General features: G+C 35.5%; 2 protein-coding genes across 3 annotated transcripts; one reads left to right on the top strand and one right to left on the bottom strand.

The window, feature by feature from the left end:
- Positions 1-1,246: 1,246 nt before the first annotated feature.
- LOC306881436 (ubiquitin-conjugating enzyme E2 R2-like) lies at positions 1,247-13,348 on the bottom strand. The gene is made up of 5 exons (XM_079435543.1): positions 12,618-13,348; positions 9,304-9,390; positions 6,765-6,862; positions 3,638-3,772; positions 1,247-2,996 (listed from the first exon to the last, which is right to left on the bottom strand). Exons 1-5 carry the CDS (start codon positions 12,801-12,803, stop codon positions 2,768-2,770), a joined length of 735 nt encoding a protein of 244 aa, XP_079291669.1. The 5' UTR covers positions 12,804-13,348; the 3' UTR covers positions 1,247-2,767.
- Positions 13,349-14,242: 894 nt separating this feature from the next.
- LOC306881556 (alpha/beta hydrolase domain-containing protein 17A-like) lies at positions 14,243-23,474 on the top strand. Of its 2 annotated transcripts, XM_079435740.1 has the most exons (6): positions 14,934-15,122; positions 16,234-16,722; positions 17,609-17,803; positions 17,903-18,082; positions 19,229-19,444; positions 22,442-23,474. In XM_079435740.1, the coding sequence occupies exons 2-6, from the start codon at positions 16,259-16,261 to the stop codon at positions 22,500-22,502; spliced, it is 1,116 nt and encodes a 371-aa protein (XP_079291866.1). In that variant the 5' UTR covers positions 14,934-15,122; positions 16,234-16,258; the 3' UTR covers positions 22,503-23,474. The 2 variants fall into 2 exon arrangements, with proteins under 2 accessions (XP_079291867.1, XP_079291866.1); XM_079435741.1 differs by lacking the exons at positions 14,934-15,122; positions 22,442-23,474 and adding an exon at positions 14,243-14,262 and having other exon boundaries at positions 19,229-19,577.
- The last annotated feature ends 13 nt before the right edge of the window (positions 23,475-23,487 follow it).

The following is a 23,487-nucleotide window of genomic DNA, read 5'->3' as shown; positions in this document are numbered from 1 at the left end:
CACACTTTGCAAGTCAATGGCTACGTCAACTGTTTGGTTACAAGCATTCTTCAAAATATCTGCTTTTGTGTTCAACAGAAAAAAAACCAAAAAAAAACTCATGCCGTTTTGGAACAACATGAGGGTGAGTAAATGACAATTTTAATTTTTGGAGGACTGTCCCTTATTCGCCATAATGTACCAATATTAGAAACATGAAACTGCTAGAGCAGTTTACGACCACCAGTTGTGTCTCCAAACACTCTCAGGCAGATTACAGTGAACCTTTGCTCTGTAATGTATCAGCGCTGTAACTGCATCTCACTGGCGCCCCTCATCTCTGCGTGTTCATTGTGTAGCCTGCGAGCTCAGATTGTCTGAATAAGCATTGAGCACAGTGTTTCCAGGCAAACCCTGAATGCCAGTCGGAGGGTTGTCATGGCAACAGAGTCTGGCCAACTGCACTTTGGAATGCCTGGAGACCCTGAACACTTCAGCTGTGCAGAACATCTTATCTGCTAACCAATGTCAAATTCAGCTGCGCATTGAAATCAAACTCTCTCGTGTCCGCTTACCCTGAAACATAACACATCCAACAGGAAATATAAAAAAACTAATATTGAGATCTCTGTAATATCTCAACTGATTCCGACAGCAAAGAAATTAATTAGTGAGCAAAAGGAGACTTAAAATAACCTTATCCCCCAGTTTTAAATGAAAGAAACTTGCACTGACTGTTCTTAAAACATATCAGTGCCTTTGTTTTGTCTCGAGATGCATACCAGCAATATTTTTTCTAAGGCATGTTAATAAAAATGACTTAAATTTCCTAATTGTACAATGGCCTAATCCTGGTTTAGTCTAAGCCCTGTCTGTGAAACCCGGGCCTAAATGTCTCCTCTAGAGATTTCTAGAATATCTCCCGTGTCTTGTACTGCACTCAGAATTGGCCAAGATACCAAAGTCTGTGATGGGACCAAAGTGAGAATTTAAAATTAACTCAAACATTCCAAATTAAATTCTTCTTTCTTGCTTATCTTAATTATTTGATTGAAACCCCTGAGAACAGTTATGCAAAATACAATTTTATAAGACTGGTTACATTTGCTTGCTTTAGTTTGATCGTAAAGATTTTTTAATAAAACATGTATATGTGTCACTGGTGTAACTTGTCACTTAGTAATTATTTGTGTAAAATAACTGTTAATTTCTGCACCATTTTTTCCCAGCGTAGTTAGGTTTAAAAAAAAAAAAAAAGAGAAATATTCTAATAAAGATCTTTATTCAGTTTTAAATAGGCCAACAAACCGTAAAAATACATACAGGTCAATAAAATGACAAATCAGCTCCTTATGTGCATCTCAGCCTCTTAGGATACGGTTGTAAATTGTCCTCAAAGCAATATGGAAAAGATGGATAGCTTGCAGGTGTGAAAAAAGTACTTTGTTGTTGGTAGGTTTTTTTTTTTCAGATTGGCTGATCCTGAGAGTCAGTCGGTATGAGATCAAATTCAAATCAGAGACGGACACCAGCACTCCCCAGCCTCCAGGCAGCGGAAAATGAAAGTTTCGATCATATCATCACAATGCAGGGCGTGCTGTCAATTAATGGAGCCATAAAGCAAAAGAAACGGTGCAAAAAAAAAATCATTCAATAATCCAGAAGTCACCCTACATCCCAAATAAAACAACAAATGCTTCAGTAATGAAAAAAACAACAACAATAGATTAAATAAGATTCACTTATGAGGACAACACAGGAATATCAGCATTGCTTAAAATATTAAAATAAACTCAGCTTAACAGAAAGGACGACATCCACTCGCCAACCTACCAGATTAAGCCTGACTATATTGATTTTCTGATAAGCTCCTATATCTTGGAAGTAATACATAATTTCAATAATTTAAAGTGACACTGTAAGTTAAATAATGCAGATTTTTAAGCACATCGTAGAATGTAGGCCTCAGCATTTTTTTTTTTTTGCATTGTTTACATTGCAAAATTATTTTAATATCAAGTTATCCTTTAATTTTTTTTTGCTTAGGGTTTCCTAAAGAGATCGTTCAACCCAAAAATGAACATTCTGTCATTTACTCAACCTCATTTGTTTAGTTATGAAGAAAGTTGGTAACCAAACAGTTTTGGTGACAACTGACTTCCATTTCTCTAAATAACTGTGTTTCAAAGAAGTCAGTCATACAGGTTTGGAACGACATGGGGGTGAGCAAATGATGACAGAATTGTCATTTTTTTGGGTGAACTATCCCTTTAATGTAATTCCTACTCAAATGAAGGAGGAATAAAAATCAAAAACTCTTTTTGCCCCCAAACTCATGTTTTTTGCTGGGCTGCTCAGATGTGCTTGAAGGCCAAAAAAGTGAGCATGGGTGATCAAAGTGATCATCTCTAAGAAAATTCAAAAGATCAGTGACAATCAGCGTTATTCAGCACAAAGCCTCATTCAAAGAATCACTCCCTAATTCAGTCACACGTTTTTTTTTTTGTTTTTTTTTTCCCTTTGTGAAGTAATTTTTACAGAGCTATCTGAAAGCACAAAGCAAAGAAATAATAAAACAGCAGATTTAAGAAAAGCCTGAAGGCCAGCACAATTATGACACAGAGGGAAAACAACATAAATGCTAAAAAAAGAAAAAGTAATCTCTCATTTCAGTCCATTAAGGAAACAAAAATGGCCATCTGAGTGAGTGTAAATGCAGGGCGCATGCCTTAACGTTTCCACTTTCGGGGTGATGCTGATGAAGACACGAATGAAGATGGGAATGTTGTCATGATTCCTCGTTTCCGGAGTCGTCCTCGTCATAGCAACAGTCCTCGCCATCCTCATCCTCATCCTCATCCTCATCCAAGTCCTCATCATCATAGTAATCGTCGTATAACAGGTCGGACCCCTCGTCCAGTGCAGGGGCGCGCGTGCGAATGCAATACTCTGCCAGGGTGGTAGGAACTTTCACTCCATCCCGCTCTGCCTCGGCTTTAGTGGCCAGAACCTGTTTTCTGCAAGACACACAAACACATGCAATAGATTTAAAGGAATATTTGGCTTCACTTTTGTGCTTTCAAATCTTCAGGCTAGAACTGAATTGTAAGTACATTAATGTAAATATGTTTTCCATTCGCTTTTACTGATATTACAGTTTGTGGTAATCAACAGCATGCACTGAAGACATTAACTTTGCTCAAAATGCAGCTTTATACAGCTGAAATATTAACCATATAGCTTCCATAAGACTCATCTGTCTTAGGCACTGTTAGGCCCTGAAGTCTTAACAAGCCAAGGCTCAGGAATAAACAACTGATGTCCTGAAGGAGGGATATGATGAAATCTGATGCAAGTCAAATTTTCCAACTCATATGGTTGCAAACATGAATTGCAACATGCAATAGATAGATTGCCAAGAGGAGATAAACAGTCACTCGTGTTTCAGTAACTCATGCAACCACAGGAGGGCACCGATGATCCAGAAAATAAATCAAAATCTTTATAGAGTGGCTTTCCATTAGCTAAAGAGCTGCTTCTCACCAGGCCTTCTGATAGAGCCATTAAAATGTAACCAGCATTAAACAAATAAACATTTAGCACAGCTGAACTCTTAAAAGAGTCACATTCTGTAGTTCTGCACAATCATTTGTGTTACCTAATGATTTCTGCATATTCCCGGTCTTTTCCTTTACTGTCTCTCCATTTGCGGTACATGACGGAGGCGTCCACGTTGGCTGGAGAAAACGTGTTGGGTTCGTTCAGTAGAGAGATGACACTCAACAGTATAGTTCTGAAACACAAACAGATACTCCATGTTATAATGCCATTACCTTAAAGCTCATCAGCCGCAAAGCTGTTTTGTGATGCATTTTCGTAAAGATTTCAGGAGATTTTACACAAGAGGATCAGTCTTCATATATTGCTTAGAGCTACACCGGCACACTCACATTTGCAGTAGGGGTGTACACTATATTCAGTGGCCAATTTGGCAAGAAAACAACAGCGTTCACTTATTTTGAAGCACTCATTGCATAATCATCCCTATAGTCATTGATTGTCAAGTGAGCAAAGTGTAGAAAGTAATGTAATCCAAAATTAAGCAATCCAAATGAATAATTTTAAACAATTTAGATGAATAAAAAAAACATCTATTACATTAACAAAAACAATAATAATCATTATTATTATATTTCTATAATAATTCTTTACTTGTGATATGATGTACAATTCATTCATATATTCATGTGATTTAACTATTCTAGTTGTAAATAGGTCAAAAAATAAAATAGCTGGTTCTACATATAAAAAGTTATATCCTGATATTTTTATACATTTTGACAAATGCTTATTTTTATAAGTTTGATAAATATAAAAATATTAAAAATGTGATCAAAAAAACATGATTTGGACAAAACAGCTATTGTTACAAAGTACATACAAATTGTTTACTGCAAAATATGAACTTGTTAAAATCATAAGACATAATGAACATTTTAAACACCAAACAAACATTTAATATCATATTTACTTACAGATACCAATATAAAAACATGAAAATTAAACATGTGAAAATTATATAAAAAGTGCAACCTATTTCTATAATGCGTTGTGGTTGTTTCAGCAACAAATCAAGTTCTTTGAAGAACAAAGAACAACTGGCAGATGTATTAGTTTGCATTAAGGATGCACGATATTGGATGTTTGCCGATATCCAATATTTTTCAACTCATTTTGGCCGATACCGATGTTGATATATATTTCCTTTTGTTTGGAAACACCACCAAGTCTCTCTTGTGAAGATATGATAAGCAAAATATTTGTAATTATTAGAATTAAATAAAAAAACAATGAAGGTTTTTTTAACAGTACATTGAAGCTTTGAAACTAACTATAAATTAACTATATTAGTCACTGCATTTTTCCCCTCAGAAAGAAATTATTTCTGCATTATTATAGGATCAGTATTTTTGAAAAAGAAACATCTAAAAGAAATATGACCGTCTAAAATAACTCCGTCAATATAGGGCATTGCATTTGAGCATGAAACTACACTGGTAATATGCAGCGCATTCAGCTGCATGTAAATGTCAATATTAGGGATGGGTCACGATTTTTGAATATTCGATTAGTCGATTTTTTTCCATAGAATATCGAATAGGTTGTGCGATTATATTTGTCAAAATATTCCCCATGTTTTTGGTGCTGATGCGGTGGTGACGCATAAGCAGAGGGAAGCATTGCCAATAACGCACCTAAAAGCTGTCAAAGATAACAGAAGAACACACTCTCTCACGTGAACCCTGTAGACTTGCAACTAAGAACGATGTCAAATAAGAGTTCTGTGCGGACCACAAATATCCCCGACTGGGTTAGAGGTGTGCTGAATCCGTACTGGGAAAGGCACTGAAAACAAATAACGGAGCCACTAAAGGGACATATGGTTAGCCGCATGCTAGCGATAGCCTGTTACATTACAGTACATGCAGTTTCACTTACCAGCAACAGAATAGGACGATGGCGAATGATTTGCAGATGCTGAGCACCACTGACAAACATCTAATCTTGTAAAATGTGTGGTAAGTACTGCCACTCCATAGTATAAACGTGATCGTGAATCTCCAAAGTGAAAGTAAAACGGTCGCGCACATGCACATTCAAAAACGCTTTCAATGCCCCTCATATTAATAACGGCTCACTGATGCCCGCAGTTAATATACAGTATAATTACCCAACGATATAATTGTGACAGAAAGTATTGGAATATATTTGAGCAGTTTAATACCTTGAGCAGTTGATTTATGCTAATGGACGGACTGCTATGTTAATAAGTGCTGTCATTCTGTTACGTTTATTGTATTAATATGTTTCAGCATGTTACAATCATTAAATGGCTTGAGTTAAGATAGCCTATCATTAAATGCCAAACAATTTGTTATCATATAAATTAATAGTGTGAATGGTCTCTCTCTCTGTTTATGGGTGAGTAATACTAGCCTAATAACGTGACGTGTATACAGGGAAGGGGTGCTATTTTCGAATAATAAATCTAATAATTCCCAGCGATTTTCGAATATTTCTTTTGCATGAAATGTCCATCCCTAGTTAATATCCCAACGCATCCTATATTAGATTACTCAGATATTTATGTAGCTAACCCAGACATCACTACGTGACTTCAAACCCAAGCTTTTCTCTCTTCTCACGTCTATACTTTGAACCGCATGCTGTTGCAAGCTAAACAATCAGAGCTCACGGTGCCGCCCAATGTGCTGCTATAACCAATCAGAATTGTTTTTCACTGATCATCGCTGTCGAGTACTCGATCATTGTTGCACATCCCTAGTGTAAACAGGCAACATTCAGTCTGGGGTCAAAATAAGCCCATCTCTCTCTAGGTGCTCTTCAACAACACAAATGAGTAACATGAGCTTCCTGGAAGACACTAGCTTCCAACGAAGCACAAAGCCCAGTGAAACATAATACCAGACTAACTAGAACACAGATCAGACTCAGGGGAGGGAACACACAAATACCCAGATCTCCACTGAGATGCTTTCCATAAAGGCAAGCAACAGGAAACTCATGAACACAAAACCAGGTCACTCTTCCTATAATTCTGTTATCGGGAAAACTGCTAAAGAGCTATTGCCTGTCTCTCCCTGAGGGAAAATTCATTTGAAAACCACCATTTCTCTGTGGAAAGTGGTCAGAACAAGCTGCAAAGTGGACTAGACTATATGCTGTTAATCAAAAAGGTCTGGCTGTTAGAGGTTATTTCTTACCTGACGTTTTGTGTGGGGTTCCACCTCTCTGAGGGCAGCTCTCCACTCTGTGGATCATCTACTGGAGGATGCAAGATGGAGATACACACATCCCCGTTCTGTGAAAGCACAAAGAGATTCAATCAATCACAGGATCGTAATGCTTTCATGAGGCAAAACAAGCATCTGAGTGAACCCCTCGCCTCCACACCACTGCTGTGAGTACTGGAGTCAGAGCGAGACGAGCGAAAGAGAGATAAGGAAAAAACAGCCCATCAAAAATGAAGGACAGTCTCTGCAGGATGATGAAAAACTCTGAAATGGGCTTGTGCATCATGCATGCAATGCATATATATTTGGGGAAACATACTGGTGCATTGGTAGTAGGTGGTATGACTACAAACTTAAATCAGATCTCAATATAGTTGTACTTCCTGTAAATTCAACCCCAATTTTTCATATAAATATATATTAATCTTTTTAATAATAATCCAATACTAATAGCACCAATTAAATGCTTTGTAATTAAAGCATACTTCATCTTACTTAATTAGAGCCTTTTTTGTTTATCTGTAACTTGAACTCAAACCAAAAAACAAGATTATTCATAATAAACTGATACATCGGGTATCAATAATATAAATAGATGAAAAACAAAATTAAAACTGCCTTGGCAATCATTAAATCATGAAATAAAATAACTGAAATACTAAAATCACTAAAACTTATATTAAAATACATTTTAAAAAGTTAAATATTTATATATAAAGAAAACTGTAAATATAAAAATAAAGGCTAATTCAAAACAGTAATAAATCCTTTAGTAGTATATTTATATGTCATAACATAAAAGCTTTGTACAATAATGAGCTATGTTTAAAGACTTAAAAAAATAAGCACATCTGTGAACGCACATCAGTTCAATTCAACATTAATGTGGCAAGATGTTACACTGCATGGCAACCATAAACAACATACAGTTACACCACATTTATACAGGAACACATGCTGCAGGCATGTCAACAGCTAGAGACAAAAAAGAAGGAAAATCTCACCACGCCCCCAAGTCACACCCCCAGCACTTATTAAAAATATATATTTCAGCACATTAAAAGATATGTCTTATATTGTAATAATACATACTGTTGTCCTGTAAAAAATAAAAAGCAGCATTTAATAATAATCATCATAACAATATAAAATAATATATTATAATAAAGTAGTATAATATATTATAGTAAAGTATATAGAATTGTTATTATTAAAGCACCTGTCAAAAGTTTGGAAACGTTACATTAATGATTTTGAAATAAATATCTTCTGCTCATCAAGGCTGTATTTATTTGATCAAAATAAAAAATAAAATAAAAAAACAGCAATATTGTGAAATATTACAAATATTAAAAAAAAGTTATCAATTTTAATATAAAATGTAATGTTATTCCTATGATGCAAAGCAGATATTTTTCCATCATTACTCCAGTTTTAAGTGTCACATGATCTTTTAAAAATCATTACAATGTATTTGACTTAAGAAACATTTCTGATTATTATCAATGTAGAATTTTTTTTGTTGCTTCATGTTTTGTGTGGAAATAGCGATACACTATTTTACAGGATTTTCTTTTTTTGATAAATATAAAGTTTAATGAACAACATTTACTTGCATTTATCAAATATATTACAAATGCATTTATTAAATAGAAATAAATAAAAATAATGCACATAATATATCAACAAAGCTGACTACACTCCAGCACACCACACACATTACCCATGATATGAATTTTCAAAAAATATTGAAACTTAAGAGAGGAAGGCCAATTGTAATTTTTACAAACAAACATCTGCACCAAATATAAAAATATAATACCAAATACAATGCTACTGATCACAATATTAATTAAAATTATAAATATAATGTTATTAACCCAGTGAACCTCAAATAAGAATATACGTAAAATGAGTAATACTAGTATTTTTAAATTACTTAAATTTCAGTCTTGTCTCCACACACACATCAGAATATAGCGCATGATTTATAAAAACTATTTTATGATGGTTTTAATCCTTTTTGGACAACAGACAGTCCACCCAGAAGTCCGTATGTGTTCACTGAATGGAAAAAACGTAGAAGGGTAAGCAAATAATGACAGATCTGTGCAGTGGCTTTTGCCATTGCTTCTAATTTCAGACCTGCACAACATGATCTAATGTGTTTTTTTAGGTCACAACCAGGTCTTAACTGCAGGTGAACCACACCTGTTTGCGACTGGTGGTGAGACTTACAGTTGTTTGTTCCTCATTTTTAGGAGTTCAAATAATCTGCTTGGCTCACTTTCCCATTTGACACAGTGCAGCTATTTATATTCAGTCATATCAAGAGTTCATAATGTGTTGCTTTTCATATCTGTACAGTGGCACTAACCAACATACAAGGGTTTATGTTTGCCAGGTGCATTAACACAGGGCTTAACTGAGAAGGAAATGAGGAAGACCAGAACAACAGCCAAGCCATATGCTACAGTACACAGCGTGAGAGCTGAAGCAATCCTCTTACCTCATAGATGTTGGGGTGCCACATCTTGGTGAGGAATCTGAACGTGGGTGGGGAATAGGGGTAATCGATCGGAAACTTGATGCGAGCCTGAAAAACAAGATGAAAACTGTGGTCAGGACCATCAAAACACGCTTCAACCCATGCATGTTTGCTTATTAAGTATTACGCCTAAATTGATTATGCTTTCAGCTGCCAATCAGGCTGTTTTCACACTTTTTTTCTTTGTTTGGTCTGAACTAAAGTTCGATTTCAACCCCCTCACCCGCTGGTCTCTTTTCACATTTGTTTGTCTGCAACAGATGCATCACAAGAGATGTGAAAAATGCAAGCTGCTTTCCAAAGGCAATTTATTTAGAGAAAAGCAACAATGAAAAATGCATAAAGTCAAAATGTTTTTTTTTCCAAACTTTCTGAGATACTGCGAAAAAATAACAAAATGTAAAAACTTGTCTGAAAAATATTTAGTTTCTTATAAATTTTGTATTTTTTTCTAAGCACCATTAGGCCTATAGTACTGTTTCATGGGTATAAAACTTTAGAAATTGATTTTGCATTTCTCACCAGTCTTTAAAAAGCAGAAGTGTTTTATTCTGTAATTTTTTTTATTTTTATATTTCTATTACATATTAAACAACATTTCCCAAAGAGCCCCCAATTTCCTAAAGCAAACTGTACTGGAAGTGTGAAAATGTCCTAAGACTGTATTACTCTCAGCAACATTTAACACATTTCACCTTCTTAAAAAAACATTCTGCAGATTCTTCCACCCCCCCAAAAAAACATTCTGGTGCTGCTTGAAAATCTATCCATACGCTAAGCTCAAAACAATCAACAACACAGTGGCGTCGGCTGGTACGGCGCAGAGAGATTTCTTATATACAGCAGCTTTGGAGGATTCGTTCTCGGGGTGAGCGCAGGACAGCTGCTCTTAATAGGATTGGAGACGCATCACATTGCAGGGGAACAGTGCAGATGGACAGGAGGGAAAATCTGAGAGAAAACACACAAATGGACTTCGAGCAGGAGAACCAGGAAGTGGGACGAATCATTTTTTGGCACAAAATCAACTAGGTTAAACAGCCGTTACGCAAGAGATATGCCCTCCATCTCAATTCAATACAGACCTAATTATTTTCAAGTCTCGTGGCAAAACTGCCCTTGAAATATTTTAGGCAGCTACTTGGAAGTGGACACACTGACACGTGCATTCGACTATACTCATTTAAATTACTATATTAACCAGGATTAGTTACTCAGGCTAATGTTCTTCCAAAACCTGAATGTTAACACTGTTCTGACCCATATAATAAAAAGTAAATAGGGAGCGATGCTGTTGAGCCCCCACCATAAAAACAGTCCATATGGCTCTACAGTCACCAAAGCCGTATAACAGCTTTTGTGTAAGGAACAAATCAAAAACTCTTTATTCACTGAAATTGCTTGTTTCACACGAATGCCATTTGCGTATATTCAAATACATTACATAAAAAAAAACTTGTGACGCCAGGTTTGAGATCAGTGATGTCAAATGGAATTATTATATTCTTTAGAGACAATGAGATTCGAGAACTACAGCAGAGGAAAATATTGTGTCAAAAACAACTTCAGTTTTGTTTCATTCCTCTCAAAATGCCATTGTGTGATTTCTGAAGACCTGACATACAGCACATACAAAAAAGTTTGGGTTTGATAACACATTTTTTATGTTTTATGGTTTGATCAAAAACACAGTGAAATATTATTACAATTTAAAATAACTGTTTTATACTTTCATATATTTTAAAATGTAATTAATTCCTGTGAAGGAAAGCTATATTTTCATCATCATTACTCCAACTTGAAAGTGTCAAATAATCCTTCAGAAATTATTCTGATTTGATACTCACTTATCAATGTCAAAACCATCATTCATTTTTAAAAGGATTCCTTAATGAATACAAAGTTCAAAATAATAGAATTTATTTCAAATGGTAAACTTTTAACGTAGCCTAAATGTCATTACTGTCACTTTTGACCAATTAATTGCATCCCTGTTAAATATCTGCATTAATTTCTTTAAGAAAAAAAATCATATTGATCAAGTTTTTTTGTTATACTGTGGTTGTGGTGATTCAACAGCATCCATCAGTACTTCTCCTTTTGTCTTCCAAGGAAGAACGTCAGTCATAAAGGTTACAAACACATGAGGGTAAATAAATGACATAATATTCATATCTAGGTGAATTGACCTTTCAAAGGAAACACGCAACTATTACTGATAAGTTAGGCACGACTGGTTTCAGGTTCTTGGCTGACAACGAGATCTTGAAAATGTCCCAGCAGAATACTCAAGAGAGCTTTAACATTGTTGTTCCTGTGAACAGACAAAGTGTGCAAATAATTTCCCCTTTCAAACAAAGAAGCTAGTCTCTGACATGCAAATACACTCTCCACTGATTTATCCTCAAGCAGGGAGCAGTTACGAGTACGAGTACCATGCCTTCGGGCTTTGCCAGGCTCGAGAGTTCAGTTCTGACATTAATCAGGTTTCAACAGGAGCTCACATCCTGACACACCAGTGAACAGTGTATCTGCCAAACTCTGTATGTGTGTGTGAGTGCACTCGCTGTAAACAAGTGAAGTCATTGACCTACAGGTTTATCGGCTCTGGTGGAATGGGGAGAGACCTCCAATCATCCTTTGTTGTCATTATTCTATTTATTTTTATAATTATCATAACAGGTCAAACATGATGTCAACAACTAATACCAAATAAATGGCCCTTAATAAGTTAACGGAAGGTTACCAGTAAGATATTTTCAAAAGTGAAATCAGTTTGGACAGATGCCTGCATTCAGAAGAATTATCACAAACACTAAGTGATGAATTATTATTAGTCAATAATGAGTAAAAATATAATCACTCATGAGTAATTAGCATACGGTAATCTTAAAGTATATTAATACCATGATGAGATTAAATATGATCACATTTAATTGTAATATTAATAATAGTCTTCTTACAAAGTCATGTGAATCATCTCACCCTCCATCCATCAGAATCACAATGAGGAACAAAGAAACCAAACAAATGATCTCTATTATCCTCAACAAAGACCCCAAAATCTCATCAAACCGACATCTGATGGAAAACAAGACTTCAGATCATATTCCGGCCTTAAATCAATCAAAAACCTTAATTATATCCAAATACGTCTTAAGAAAACAAAGATATGCAGCTATCTAGAGCTGGTTCCAGTTCTAAATATAGACCATAGCCATCTGTTCCTAAAAATAACACGTATTTACCCCTTACAAATCATCCTCAGTCCTTACCTTGAAATAGCCCCCTTCATAGTGAGTGTTTGGGGGTCCAAAAATCGCCACTTCCCAGTTGTAGAGATCAGCTTCATCCACTAAAGTGATCTTGAAACCCTCCACTGGTTCTTCCTGTAGAGACTTCATCTCCAGCATTAAAGCTTTCTGTGAGCTGGCGACCTGAGCACTGCTCTGCTGGGCCATTTCTGCTTTATTTCGACCCAACTAGACTCAAAAAGTGGGGTTTGTTCTTCAAAAAAGGCGAAAAGTTGACAAGATGTGATGAGGCGATGAAAGCTGCTTTTCTCTCTTTGTCTGGAGTTGCTAGCTTAGCGAGGAAATGACAATGTCTCAAAAAAGAGACTATTTTCGATCAAATAAAAAGTGTTTTTTATCTATAAAGCATTATAAGTGTTTTTTCGTCGTCCATGAAAGTAAAAAAGGTTGTTGGTTGTTTATACGCAGAGTTTTGCTTGTCAGAAAAATAAAAAATCGCGCTCCGGGTTTGTTGTTTTTCGTAGCTGAAGGCTAGCCGTGAAAATCCACTTCGATTCAACACTAATCCTCTCTAAGGGGAGGTTTTCGTTAAATAAGTCAATTCAGATGTCTGAAAGTACAAAAAGAAAGGCTAGGCTTGAATTGTGTGCCAAGCTAATCCGTCGACAAGCAAAAATTGGCGTGAACTAGTAATTGTGTAGGAGAGTGGCGAGTTATGAGTCGATGTCCTGGATGCGTCTTTCCTCAATTCCAATGGGGTCGCGGTGCATCATGGGTACTGTAGTTTTACTGGCAGAGTTTACACTGTAAACATACCTATAGTAACAGACATCATTCCAGCTATTTGACTAATACTAACCCCTCTTATAATTACTTTGACTAAATAATTAACTGACTGTGTTATTTATTAGCCTATTCATTAGGCTATAATGTTTATATGTTACTATAGGCCTATAGGGGAGAATGGGCCTCTCTGTAACACACATTAAGTCTACAAAGCTTTATTTAAAAAAATATATTTCCCAGCATCATGTATTGAACACAAGTAGACAATATGCTCACATAAACCAAACAAATAAACCTTCATATCATCAATTTATCCCCAAAACAAAGACAGACAAATCTCATCAGATCAACATCTGATGACAAAACAGGGCATGCTGTGATTAAATCAACCTTAAAATCAATCATAGATCTGAATTATAACAATATGTCAGAAATTCAGTTATTCAACACTGTTACAGAAATCTGTAGAAAAGGAACATTTGTTTTATATTTTGAATGAATACTTGTCTTTTTTCACAAAATCTATGGTTTTGCTTCTTTTAGAAAAGAACCCCAGTCCTAAAAGAACCTATTTGGATAAAATAAGAGTTCTTGTTTTTGTTTTTTTTATTATAGAACACTTTTCAGGAAATATGTTCCTTCTTGTATCAGTATTTTAAAAGAAAATATATGTTTTTTGTTCAGCAGCTATCTCATATACTGTTAATTTTGCTCCAGTGAATATCCAGGAAAGTCTAATCTAGTAAACAGACAGTTTCTCTTACTCTGATATACTGCCTGTTTATTATTAATCTCTGTTACATAATCAATCAAAATTACTGGCTTTTGTCCAGAGGTAAGACAGTAACAATACAATTCAACCAAGATCAGCTGTGGTGAGGTCTGTTGCTGCATACATGCATTTTTACATGGCTATTAGGGAAATAACATTATAAATATATTCAATCTAAATCTCATCTGAAGTCCAGATCAATCGTCATTACTCTTATGTTTCTCTTTATGTGGAAGAGCCTGACGCAACCATCTCTCTGACGTCTGTCCTCCTGATATGCTGTCAGTTATCTGATACAAACGCAGGACAGCATGGCTTCAGGAACTCACTGAATGTTGGTAAAGGACTCTTAGTCCCTGACTAATGTTTACAGTTATGCTTTGACGTTAAGGAATTTTATAATAATGTAGGCCTACCTGTATTACACTTCAGTACATTTGTCAGTAACATGATATGTGGAGTGTATTGCAGGATGCTTTTAATATGTATAAAAAATAAAAATAAATATATATACCTAAAAACATTTGGTGATGTAAAGCCAAAAAAGCAAATGTCGTTTAATAATTTTTTAATAGTAATATTTAATTCGTTTTTATTATTTGTTATATTTATACGTATTAATAAATAAATAAATAAATAAATAAATATATATATATATATATATATATATATATATTTTTTTTTTTTTTTAAGCAAGTTTATCTTTGAGGTGAACTCTATTTTCCAAAGTAAACTTTTCCGGTTAAGGGGCTTTTATTATGAAATGCGGCACATCCGGCGCTTCCTCCGTATTTTGCCCGACAGATGAAAACATCAGTGTTGGGTGCTAATGCCGGGCTGATTCCTGCCACAATCAGCACTATGTTTGTCATCCTACTGCCTGTTTCCAATCAATACGGATCAAACTGTTAGCGTTTACTGTAACTGTAGGTAGCCAAAGCCCATTTTGTAGTACTATACCCTTTTTGGTAAGTGATGTCTTTGATTTATTTAGCCAGAAAATCCAGCTAGTGCTAACTGACTAGATATTAATAAACACTAGCTGGATTATTCTTTAGAAATCCATGATTTATGATCATGTCAAGAGTAAAATAATGCACTTTTATAAATCATTTGGATGCATGTGATGTACAATTAAAATACACTTTTGCAGTGGATGCGTTTTCGTATATTGTGCAAATGGTGTGTGTATATTTTATATTATTTAATATTTATTGTATTGTAAATTGTACCATACAGCGCTACTAATGCGTATCTATCTATCTATCTATCTATCTATCTATCTATCTATCTATCTATCTATCTATCTATCTATCTATCATTTAAATATATTTTAATATATTTCTTATTTGATTGATTTTACTTTTTATTTCTTTGTAAATTAAATTTTGCCTTCATGCATTGGGGTCCAAAGGTCAGTCTGAGATCACTAGTGGATATTTATTTATATATATTTTAATGCATATTTATTTGCATAACCACATTAAATAAAAAGTTAAAAGAGATGAGTTAAAAGACAAATGAGTTTGCAATTTCTTAATTTTTGTGTGTTTTGTTGCATGGTGAAACCATTTTTTCTAGGTTAAAATATATATATATATATATATATATATATATATATATATATATATATATATATATATTTCTATACACACAAGAAAATGTAGTTAATATTATGACTTCAGGGAAGCTTTTACAGAAATAGCGTTTTCCCATTTTTTAATATTCAGTCAGCTGCTGTGTGCATAAGTAATTGTTTTCTGAATTAATGTGTGATTAAGTTAAATGGTGAGATCTGAGTTTTGTGATTATGTGGGCAGCTCTCCTGACGTCAGCCTTGCTGTAGTGACGGATCTGAATGCAGCTTTAATTTCTGTGCCCTGTTAAAATGCCTCTAAAGAGAATGCAGTGCTTTAATTGCACTGTCTTGCAATGACCAAATCAACATTTCCCTTTAATCTAAATATCAACCCTCCTTAACATTAAATGACATTCCCACTTGGCTTGAGTGCTTTGTTGGTATTGGCGTATGTGAATGATGTTGAAATATGATAATTAAAGCCGTGCAATCTTTCACAGGATCTCTAATTTCCAGCAGAAGAAAATGAACGGCTTATCCATCAGCGAGTTGTGCGGACTGTTCTGTTGCCCGCCCTGTCCGAGCCGGATTGCAGCAAAGCTGGCCTTCCTGCCCCCGGAGCCCACCTACGCTCTTCTGCCAGACCTGGAGTCCACCTCACCTGTGACCTCTAACCTTGGAGCCCCAGGTTTGCGCTCCCGTTTGGCTGGAGGTGCCGGAGGTGTTGGTGGTGTTGGAGGTGCCGGAGGTGTTGGAGGTGCCGGAGGTGGTGGAGTAGGAGGAGGAGGAGGAGGTGGTGGAGTAGGAGGAGGAGGAGGAGGAGGAGGTGGTGGTGGTTTTGTAGAAGGTCGATGGAAGCTGCACCTCTCTGAGCGAGCGGAGTTCCAGTACTCCCAGAGGGAGCTGGACGGAACCGAGGTCTTCCTCGCTCACTCCAGCCGTGGCAACAGAGTGGGATGCATGTACATTCGCTGTGCCCCTTCTGCAAGGTGAGGAAGGATCAGCTTAAGATGTTAATGTAAAAAAGCATTCTTTTTAGAGGTAGTCTCCTCACCCAAGCCTTTAAAGTCCCATTCACACCAGGAACGATAACTAAAATGATAATGATAAAGATGAGGAACTATAATGAAAACAATACAGAGAAGCACTATCATTGAAGTCATTTTCAAAACTATTTGGTAAGAATTTACTTAAAGCTTTTATCTAATGAATTATAATAGCAGTTTTAATGCATGAGTTATGCCTTGTAATGCATTGTATGATCTCATGAATAATTGTAACTACAGTCATAATTCATTATAACACATGACAAACAAAGCTTCAAATATTATAATTCATTGATAAATGCCTTTATAATGCATTATACATAAAGGATATTTAAGAATCAAGAGTAAAGTAGTTTTTCACCAGGAATGTGATTATTACATAAGTTGATATACGATTAAATAAGATGATAAAATGCTGGCTGATAGCTTCAATAAAAACATATGCCATTATTTATAACCTCATAGTTTACAGTAGGTCTGTATTTAAAGGTTTATTAGTTATTGTTCAAAATCAATTCCCCTATAGAGAAAATTAATGGATTTTTTACTTCTGGAACCCAACTGCTGCACTTTATAATAAAATTTAGCAAGAAAGCCTGCAGAAAAATGTGCACACATAAAAGTACAGAATACTGATTTAAGTACTGATTAATTTATGGACATAACTGTAGTGTTAAGTTCTGTCTATGTATAGATGTCAGGATTGCATTGTTGTATTTCTTCCTCTTAATCAAGAAATGTTATTTTGCTATATTTTTATATTCAAACCATCTCACAATCCATTTTAAAGCCAGTCCTCTAGATCTGTCTCTGTTTTTGTGCTCTACAGGTACACTGTGCTCTTTTCTCACGGTAACGCTGTGGATCTCGGTCAGATGAGCAGCTTCTACATCGGTCTGGGCACTCGTATCAACTGCAACATCTTCTCTTATGATTATTCTGGTTATGGGGTCAGTACAGGGAAACCCTCAGAGAAGAATCTGTATGCAGACATAGACGCTGCGTGGCACGCTTTGCGCTCAAGGTATGTCAGAATCCGGAGACTAGAGAGCATGCGGCTGTACTGGTACAATATTAAAATTCAGGTGTGTTTATTTGTGAAATCACTTCTGTGTTGTCTCAGGTATGGCATCAGCCCTGAAAATATAATCCTTTATGGGCAGAGCATTGGTACCGTGCCCACTGTGGACTTGGCGTCCCGTTATGAGTGTGCTGCCGTGGTGCTTCACTCACCCCTCACCTCAGGGATGAGGGTGGCGTTCCCTGACACCAAGAAGACGTACTGCTTTGATGCCTTCCCAAAGTCAGTGAACACTGAAAACATTTTTCTTTTTATGACAAAGATGTTACCACTGTTGTTTAGAATATTAGGATATAATTGGCCACTCAAGGTCTTGCGTTAATATGGAACTCAACTGAGGTGCAGTCATAGGTGTGCTTATATCAATTATTTGTTTAGGTCTTCAAAAATGGCTCATTCATTCAGAATTAAGAGCCGTACGTTTCCATGAAGAGGAAAAATTGAATTCCCTTTCCCTCTGAAATTTAGCAGTGGTAAAAAATCTACTATAGAATGAAATATTTGGACTTTATTAGCACTGCGTGCAAGATATTTAGTCAGAATACTTTTGAATGGCAATCAGTAGAGAAACTATTTTTTTGACTGCAGAATAGTAGTTATTTATGTCTAGCTAATACAAATATTTATAACCTATTTATTAACTAAAGGGCTAGTTCACCATAAAAATGCATTCAGAAACTATGCATTAAATTGATTAAAACTGACGTTTACATTATAAAATATTTCTATTTCTAATTTGAACTTTCAAAGAATCTTAAAATATTTGTCTCAGTTTTCACTAAAATATTAAGCAACACAACTGTTTTCAACATTGATAATAATAAATATTTATTGAGCATAATATCATAACATATTAGTATGATTTCTGAAGGATCGTGTGATATTATTATTTGTGACTGGAATAATGATAGCTTTGCATCACAGGAAAGCTAATTTAAAATATTAAAAGTATTCAAATAGACAAGAGTAATTTAAAATTGTAATATTATTTCACTTCATTTTTTTATCAAATAATAGATTTCTTTCAAAAGCATTAAAGGCTTACTGACACCAACATTTTGTGTGTGATACTACAATAGATTAGAAGAGTACATTTTTAATTGTGCTGGTCCGTTCCTAACCCAAGGCTACTGTATGATTTCAGAATAATAGTTCGTATTTTTATGGTTATTTTGTGACCTTGTTGAAGGCTAAAAGCTCCAATTCCCTGTGAGTACAATTGCCCTGGAAAAAAAGACCAGTGAGTTCTTCCAAATGTCCTTTTTATGGTTCACAGAAGAATAGAAGTTATACAGATTTTCAATGACATTATAGAGAGTACATGGTGTTTCTTTAATAACTCTGAGTTGCGTCTTATCCTCTTCTCAGCATCGAGAAGGTGTCTAAAATCACATCTCCAGTGCTGATCATCCACGGGACGGAGGATGAAGTGATTGATTTCTCTCATGGTCTGGCCCTGTTTGAGCGCTGCCCGAAGGCTGTGGAGCCGTTGTGGGTGGAAGGAGCCGGGCACAATGACATCGAGCTCTACAGTCAGTACCTGGAACGCCTGCGCCGATTCATCAGCCAGGAAGTGGCTGCACAGTAAACACACCTTTCATTACGCTCATGTCAACAAATCGTCGACGTATATGGAAAGCAAACAAACAGAATCTAGTTCTGGAGGGTTTGTTCTTCTGTAAACTTCGACTCTTACGTTTCTCTCAGCCTGGAGCTGAGTTTTCTACTGAGAAGACCCCTCGACTTCACACCTAAAAGATCCGAGTGTGTGAGCGTCGGTCTCAGGACCTCAGTACATCTGAGGCACTCGCAGTTGATTTGGCTTGTGATTTATGTGACCAGAAAAATGTCATTTGAACAGGACTAATATCTAAGATCTCTTTATGAAGCTCTTGTGGGTGTTAATGTACTTTCTCTTTTGTTAGTTCTTATAAGAGCATAAGACCAGTCTGTTTTAAAATACAGCATCATAGCCTTTTCAGACAAGAACTCTCTGCTGGACAGATTGTGTGTGTGTGTGTGTGTGTGTGTGTTCAATATTTTTTAGACCAGTGTATAAATGTGGTTTCATTTGAACCGTATAACCTTATTTCTGATGAACTGATCTTCATCAGGCATCTTGAGATACACTACCGGTCAAAAGTTTGGACACATTGATTTTCATGATCTTAAAAACCTTTTGATCTAAAGCCTTCTGCTTTAATGCTAAATATTAGTTTTGTAGATAAATATACATTATGCCTACTTACGAATGTCTTTACAAAACAAAGATCTTAATGAATCTTGTCTGACCAGATCAGACCAGTGAAGCAACCAGCAACTGTCCAGTATACATGCAAATGTCTTCAATACAGTTTAAAACCGTCCCAGGATGCTGCTCATGAAGATGACGAATGTCCAGAGCTGGAATCTAGACAAAGAAGAAGCTCAATTGTAAGACATTTAATTTTTTTTTTGCTCAATACATACTTTATGTAATTTTATGTTATAGTTTTCATGACTTTTCTATTATTCTAAAATGGAAAAAAGTCATACTAAAAATATTACTTGATTTTTCCAAACTTTTGACTAGTAGTGTAGGTCCATACCGGTTTTGTTTCTCCAGATTCTACATTTTTCTTTTAGCCTTTTTCTTTTGCTTCACTGTCATTTAAAAAAAGGAGTTTGGGACCCAAACACTGTTTTTAAGGATGTGGGTATAGCTGTGCCGATACAATATTGATATACGGAAATACACTGCTATTGAAAAGTTTGGGATCGGTGGATTTTTTTTTTAATGAAAGTAATGGTTTTATTTAGCAAGAATGCATTAAATTGATCAAAAGAGACAGTAAAGACATTCACAATGTTACAAAATATTTCAAATAAATGCTATTCTCTTCTATGCATTCCAGTTATCAAAGAATCCTGAAAAGTACAAGTATCCCCAAAGATATTAAAAGCAATGTTCCAAGAAACATTTCTTAATGTTATCAAATCAGCATATTAGAATGATTTCTGGTGGCTCATGTGAGACTGATGATGGAAATCCAGATTTGCCTCACATGGTTTTCTATTTGACTATATCTTAAAATCTATTTGAATTTTTAATAATATTCTTAAATATGACAGTTTTTGATCAAATAATGCAGCCTTAGAGAGCAAAAGAGACTTCTTTCAAAACAAAAAATCTTACTTGCCCCAAACTTTTGAACAGTAGTCTATCAAGATTTTTTTCCTCGCCATATTGTGTTGACCCTTATAACACTATTTTTGTTTGTTTTTTATTCATGTGTTCATTTATTTCATTTACATGTTTAAGAAGAAACAGATTGTCTACATAAGCAAAAACTCTAAAACCAGAGCTGCTTCTATAAGACGAAAGTGAAGTAAAATGTGCAGGAGAGATTAAAACTCTTCCCTCGTCCAGTTGATATGATATTGTGATGCATCAGTGTATTGAGTTGTGAAATATGTATCACAATGAAGTAGTTGGCATTTGTAAATATTTCGATTTCTGATTCTTTTTCCCCCCACACACTGAATTGTGGCGGAGGTTAATAGCCGCGATTTTGCCCACTGTGAGCACCTGACCCGAATGACAGGAAACCGCACGCTACACTCGAAACATCACACGTTCTTCCCGCATTCAGTTCTCTTAGCTCGTGCACGTTGATGTAATGATGCATAAATGAACGCCCAAGTTGACCCCAGACTGACGTGTGATTGACAGTTTCTGAGCCGTCCCAGAATGGGGTCAGGACCTCCATCCACTGCTGACCTCTTGTCTGTGTTGATGTCTGCGAGAGGAAGAACCCTGACAGGTTTTTTAATATTACCGCATGCCAAGTCATCAAATCACATTACTGTCGTTTTTGCTATTTTCAATCGCAGTTTGTATATTGAGCTATTTATAGCGGCCACTTCTCTAGCAAACGAGCCTCGCTGTATTAGACATGCTCTTATGTGCTCAATGGATATTTAACATGAACTTCCAGATCTATTTTTGTAAGGTTGACAAGTCTTTGCTATAAAATGAACAAACCTTTCACTGTTTAAGAGGCATTTTTAAAGGGACAGGTGTGTCTTTGTAGCCTGGACATGTAGATTGTTTTATTTTTTGACTTAAACTGATAGTTCACCCAAAAATTAAAATCTGTCTTAATTTCTTCCATGGACCATAAACAGGTCATTTTTGAAGATTATAAACCATATTGAGTGACCAAGGGATGCCAAGCTCAGAGATGATGACGAAATGGTGAATAACCACCCCAAAATGAAAATCTGTCATCATTTACTTGTTTAAACTTGTATGACTTGGAGAAATATAAGATATTTAGAAAAATGTTGGTAAGCACTCAGTTTTGGTTCTCATTGTCCAAAGTCGATGGAAACCGAAACTGTTTGGTTACCAACATTCTTCAAAATATCTTCTTTTACATTCTGCAAAGTCATACAAGTTTGAAACAACATCAGGATGAGTAAATGATGACAGAATTGTCATTTTCTTTTGGGTGGACTGTCTCTTTAAGTGTTTATCATGCAAATCAGTTGTACAGCTTATGATACTTTAATTGTGTTTGTTTTTTGTTGTCCTTTTAGGGTCTTGAAAGCATCTGGTCACTATATGCTTATCAACGCAAGACATCAGACATGCTTGTAACGTCATGAGGGAGAGTAAATGATGAAAGTTCATTTTTAGGTGAACTATTTCTTTAAAAGGACATGGCAACCTCTTTAACTTTTATCTAGTTTGCTATACCTCCCTTAAGGTCAGTCGTTTTGTATCCTGACGTCTGTAGTTCTTAAGACGGTTTTTAAGACTTTAACATTTTTAAAAAGCAGTGTGTACTCAGGAACATTTTCATCGTTTGGCTGACAACACACTGCATATTTGTCCTCAGATGCTGCCAGTAAAACAAAACCTGCTTTACATTGATCTTAGGAACCACAGACTGCAGGAAAAATCATTTTTCATGTTGACATCGGTGTCATAATGAGCATAGCAAACTTCGTGTTAAAGCAGGTGTGTGCCACTTTCAGTATGCATGTAATAGATAAGATATGAAAAGAAAACGAACTAATTATAGCGTGTGAATTTCAGTGTATATTATATGACTTTCCGAGATTAAATAGTTCACGTTAGCCTAATATATAAAAAGGATGTTAGAATGTTGAATTTTTTATTTTTTTGTTGCTTTTTAGAGCTCTAATGAAAAGGGTTAGTATGCACATCTCTGAACAACCGAGCAATAATGTCAAGCCTTTGACTGTGAGAGCTGGATAGATTTATCAGACTCACACAAAACTCCACATGATGATCATTTTGAAGGGTTTGCACTTTCAGTGACGCAGCACAACCTTGTCTCAGAACTCTAAAATACTCTATGTTGACTCACAATTTTGTATAGCGATATAAAGCTAATTTGCTGTATTTCAAGTCACACTAAGTCACATATGTATATCGAGATTTGCAAGAAAATGACTGTATATTACCAGGTACACGTCTGTATAAAGAGGTGATGGTGTGTCCCCCTATGATGTAAGATGCTTTGTGTGTGTAGGGTAATGTTTTCTTTTTTTAGCTGGAAGATGTGATGTAATGTGGTTGAGTAATAAAGGAAAGCTGTAAAGTAACAGTGGTATTT

This window comes from Barbus barbus (genome assembly GCF_936440315.1).
Source record: "Barbus barbus genome assembly, chromosome: 15".
Classification (NCBI taxonomy): Eukaryota; Metazoa; Chordata; class Actinopteri; order Cypriniformes; family Cyprinidae; genus Barbus; species Barbus barbus.
The sequence above is the reverse complement of the archived record's forward strand: the minus strand, read 5'-3'. Positions and strand labels throughout refer to the sequence as shown.

Excerpts from the sequence above, each read along its gene's own strand:
- LOC306881556 (XM_079435740.1), top strand. The coding sequence starts at position 16,259 with ATGAACGGCTTATCCATCAGCGAGTTGTGCGGACTGTTCTGTTGCCCG. Across the intron at positions 16,723-17,608 it reads CGCTGTGCCCCTTCTGCAAG|GTACACTGTGCTCTTTTCTC; the intron begins GTGAGGAAGGAT and ends TGTGCTCTACAG. Across the intron at positions 19,445-22,441 it reads AGCCAGGAAGTGGCTGCACA|GGTCTTGAAAGCATCTGGTC; the intron begins GTAAACACACCT and ends TTGTCCTTTTAG.
- LOC306881436 (XM_079435543.1), bottom strand. The coding sequence starts at position 12,803 with ATGGCCCAGCAGAGCAGTGCTCAGGTCGCCAGCTCACAGAAAGCTTTA. Across the intron at positions 6,863-9,303 it reads GGCACCCCAACATCTATGAG|AACGGGGATGTGTGTATCTC; the intron begins GTAAGAGGATTG and ends GTGCTTTCACAG. Across the intron at positions 3,773-6,764 it reads AACCCCACACAAAACGTCAG|AACTATACTGTTGAGTGTCA; the intron begins GTAAGAAATAAC and ends TTTGTGTTTCAG.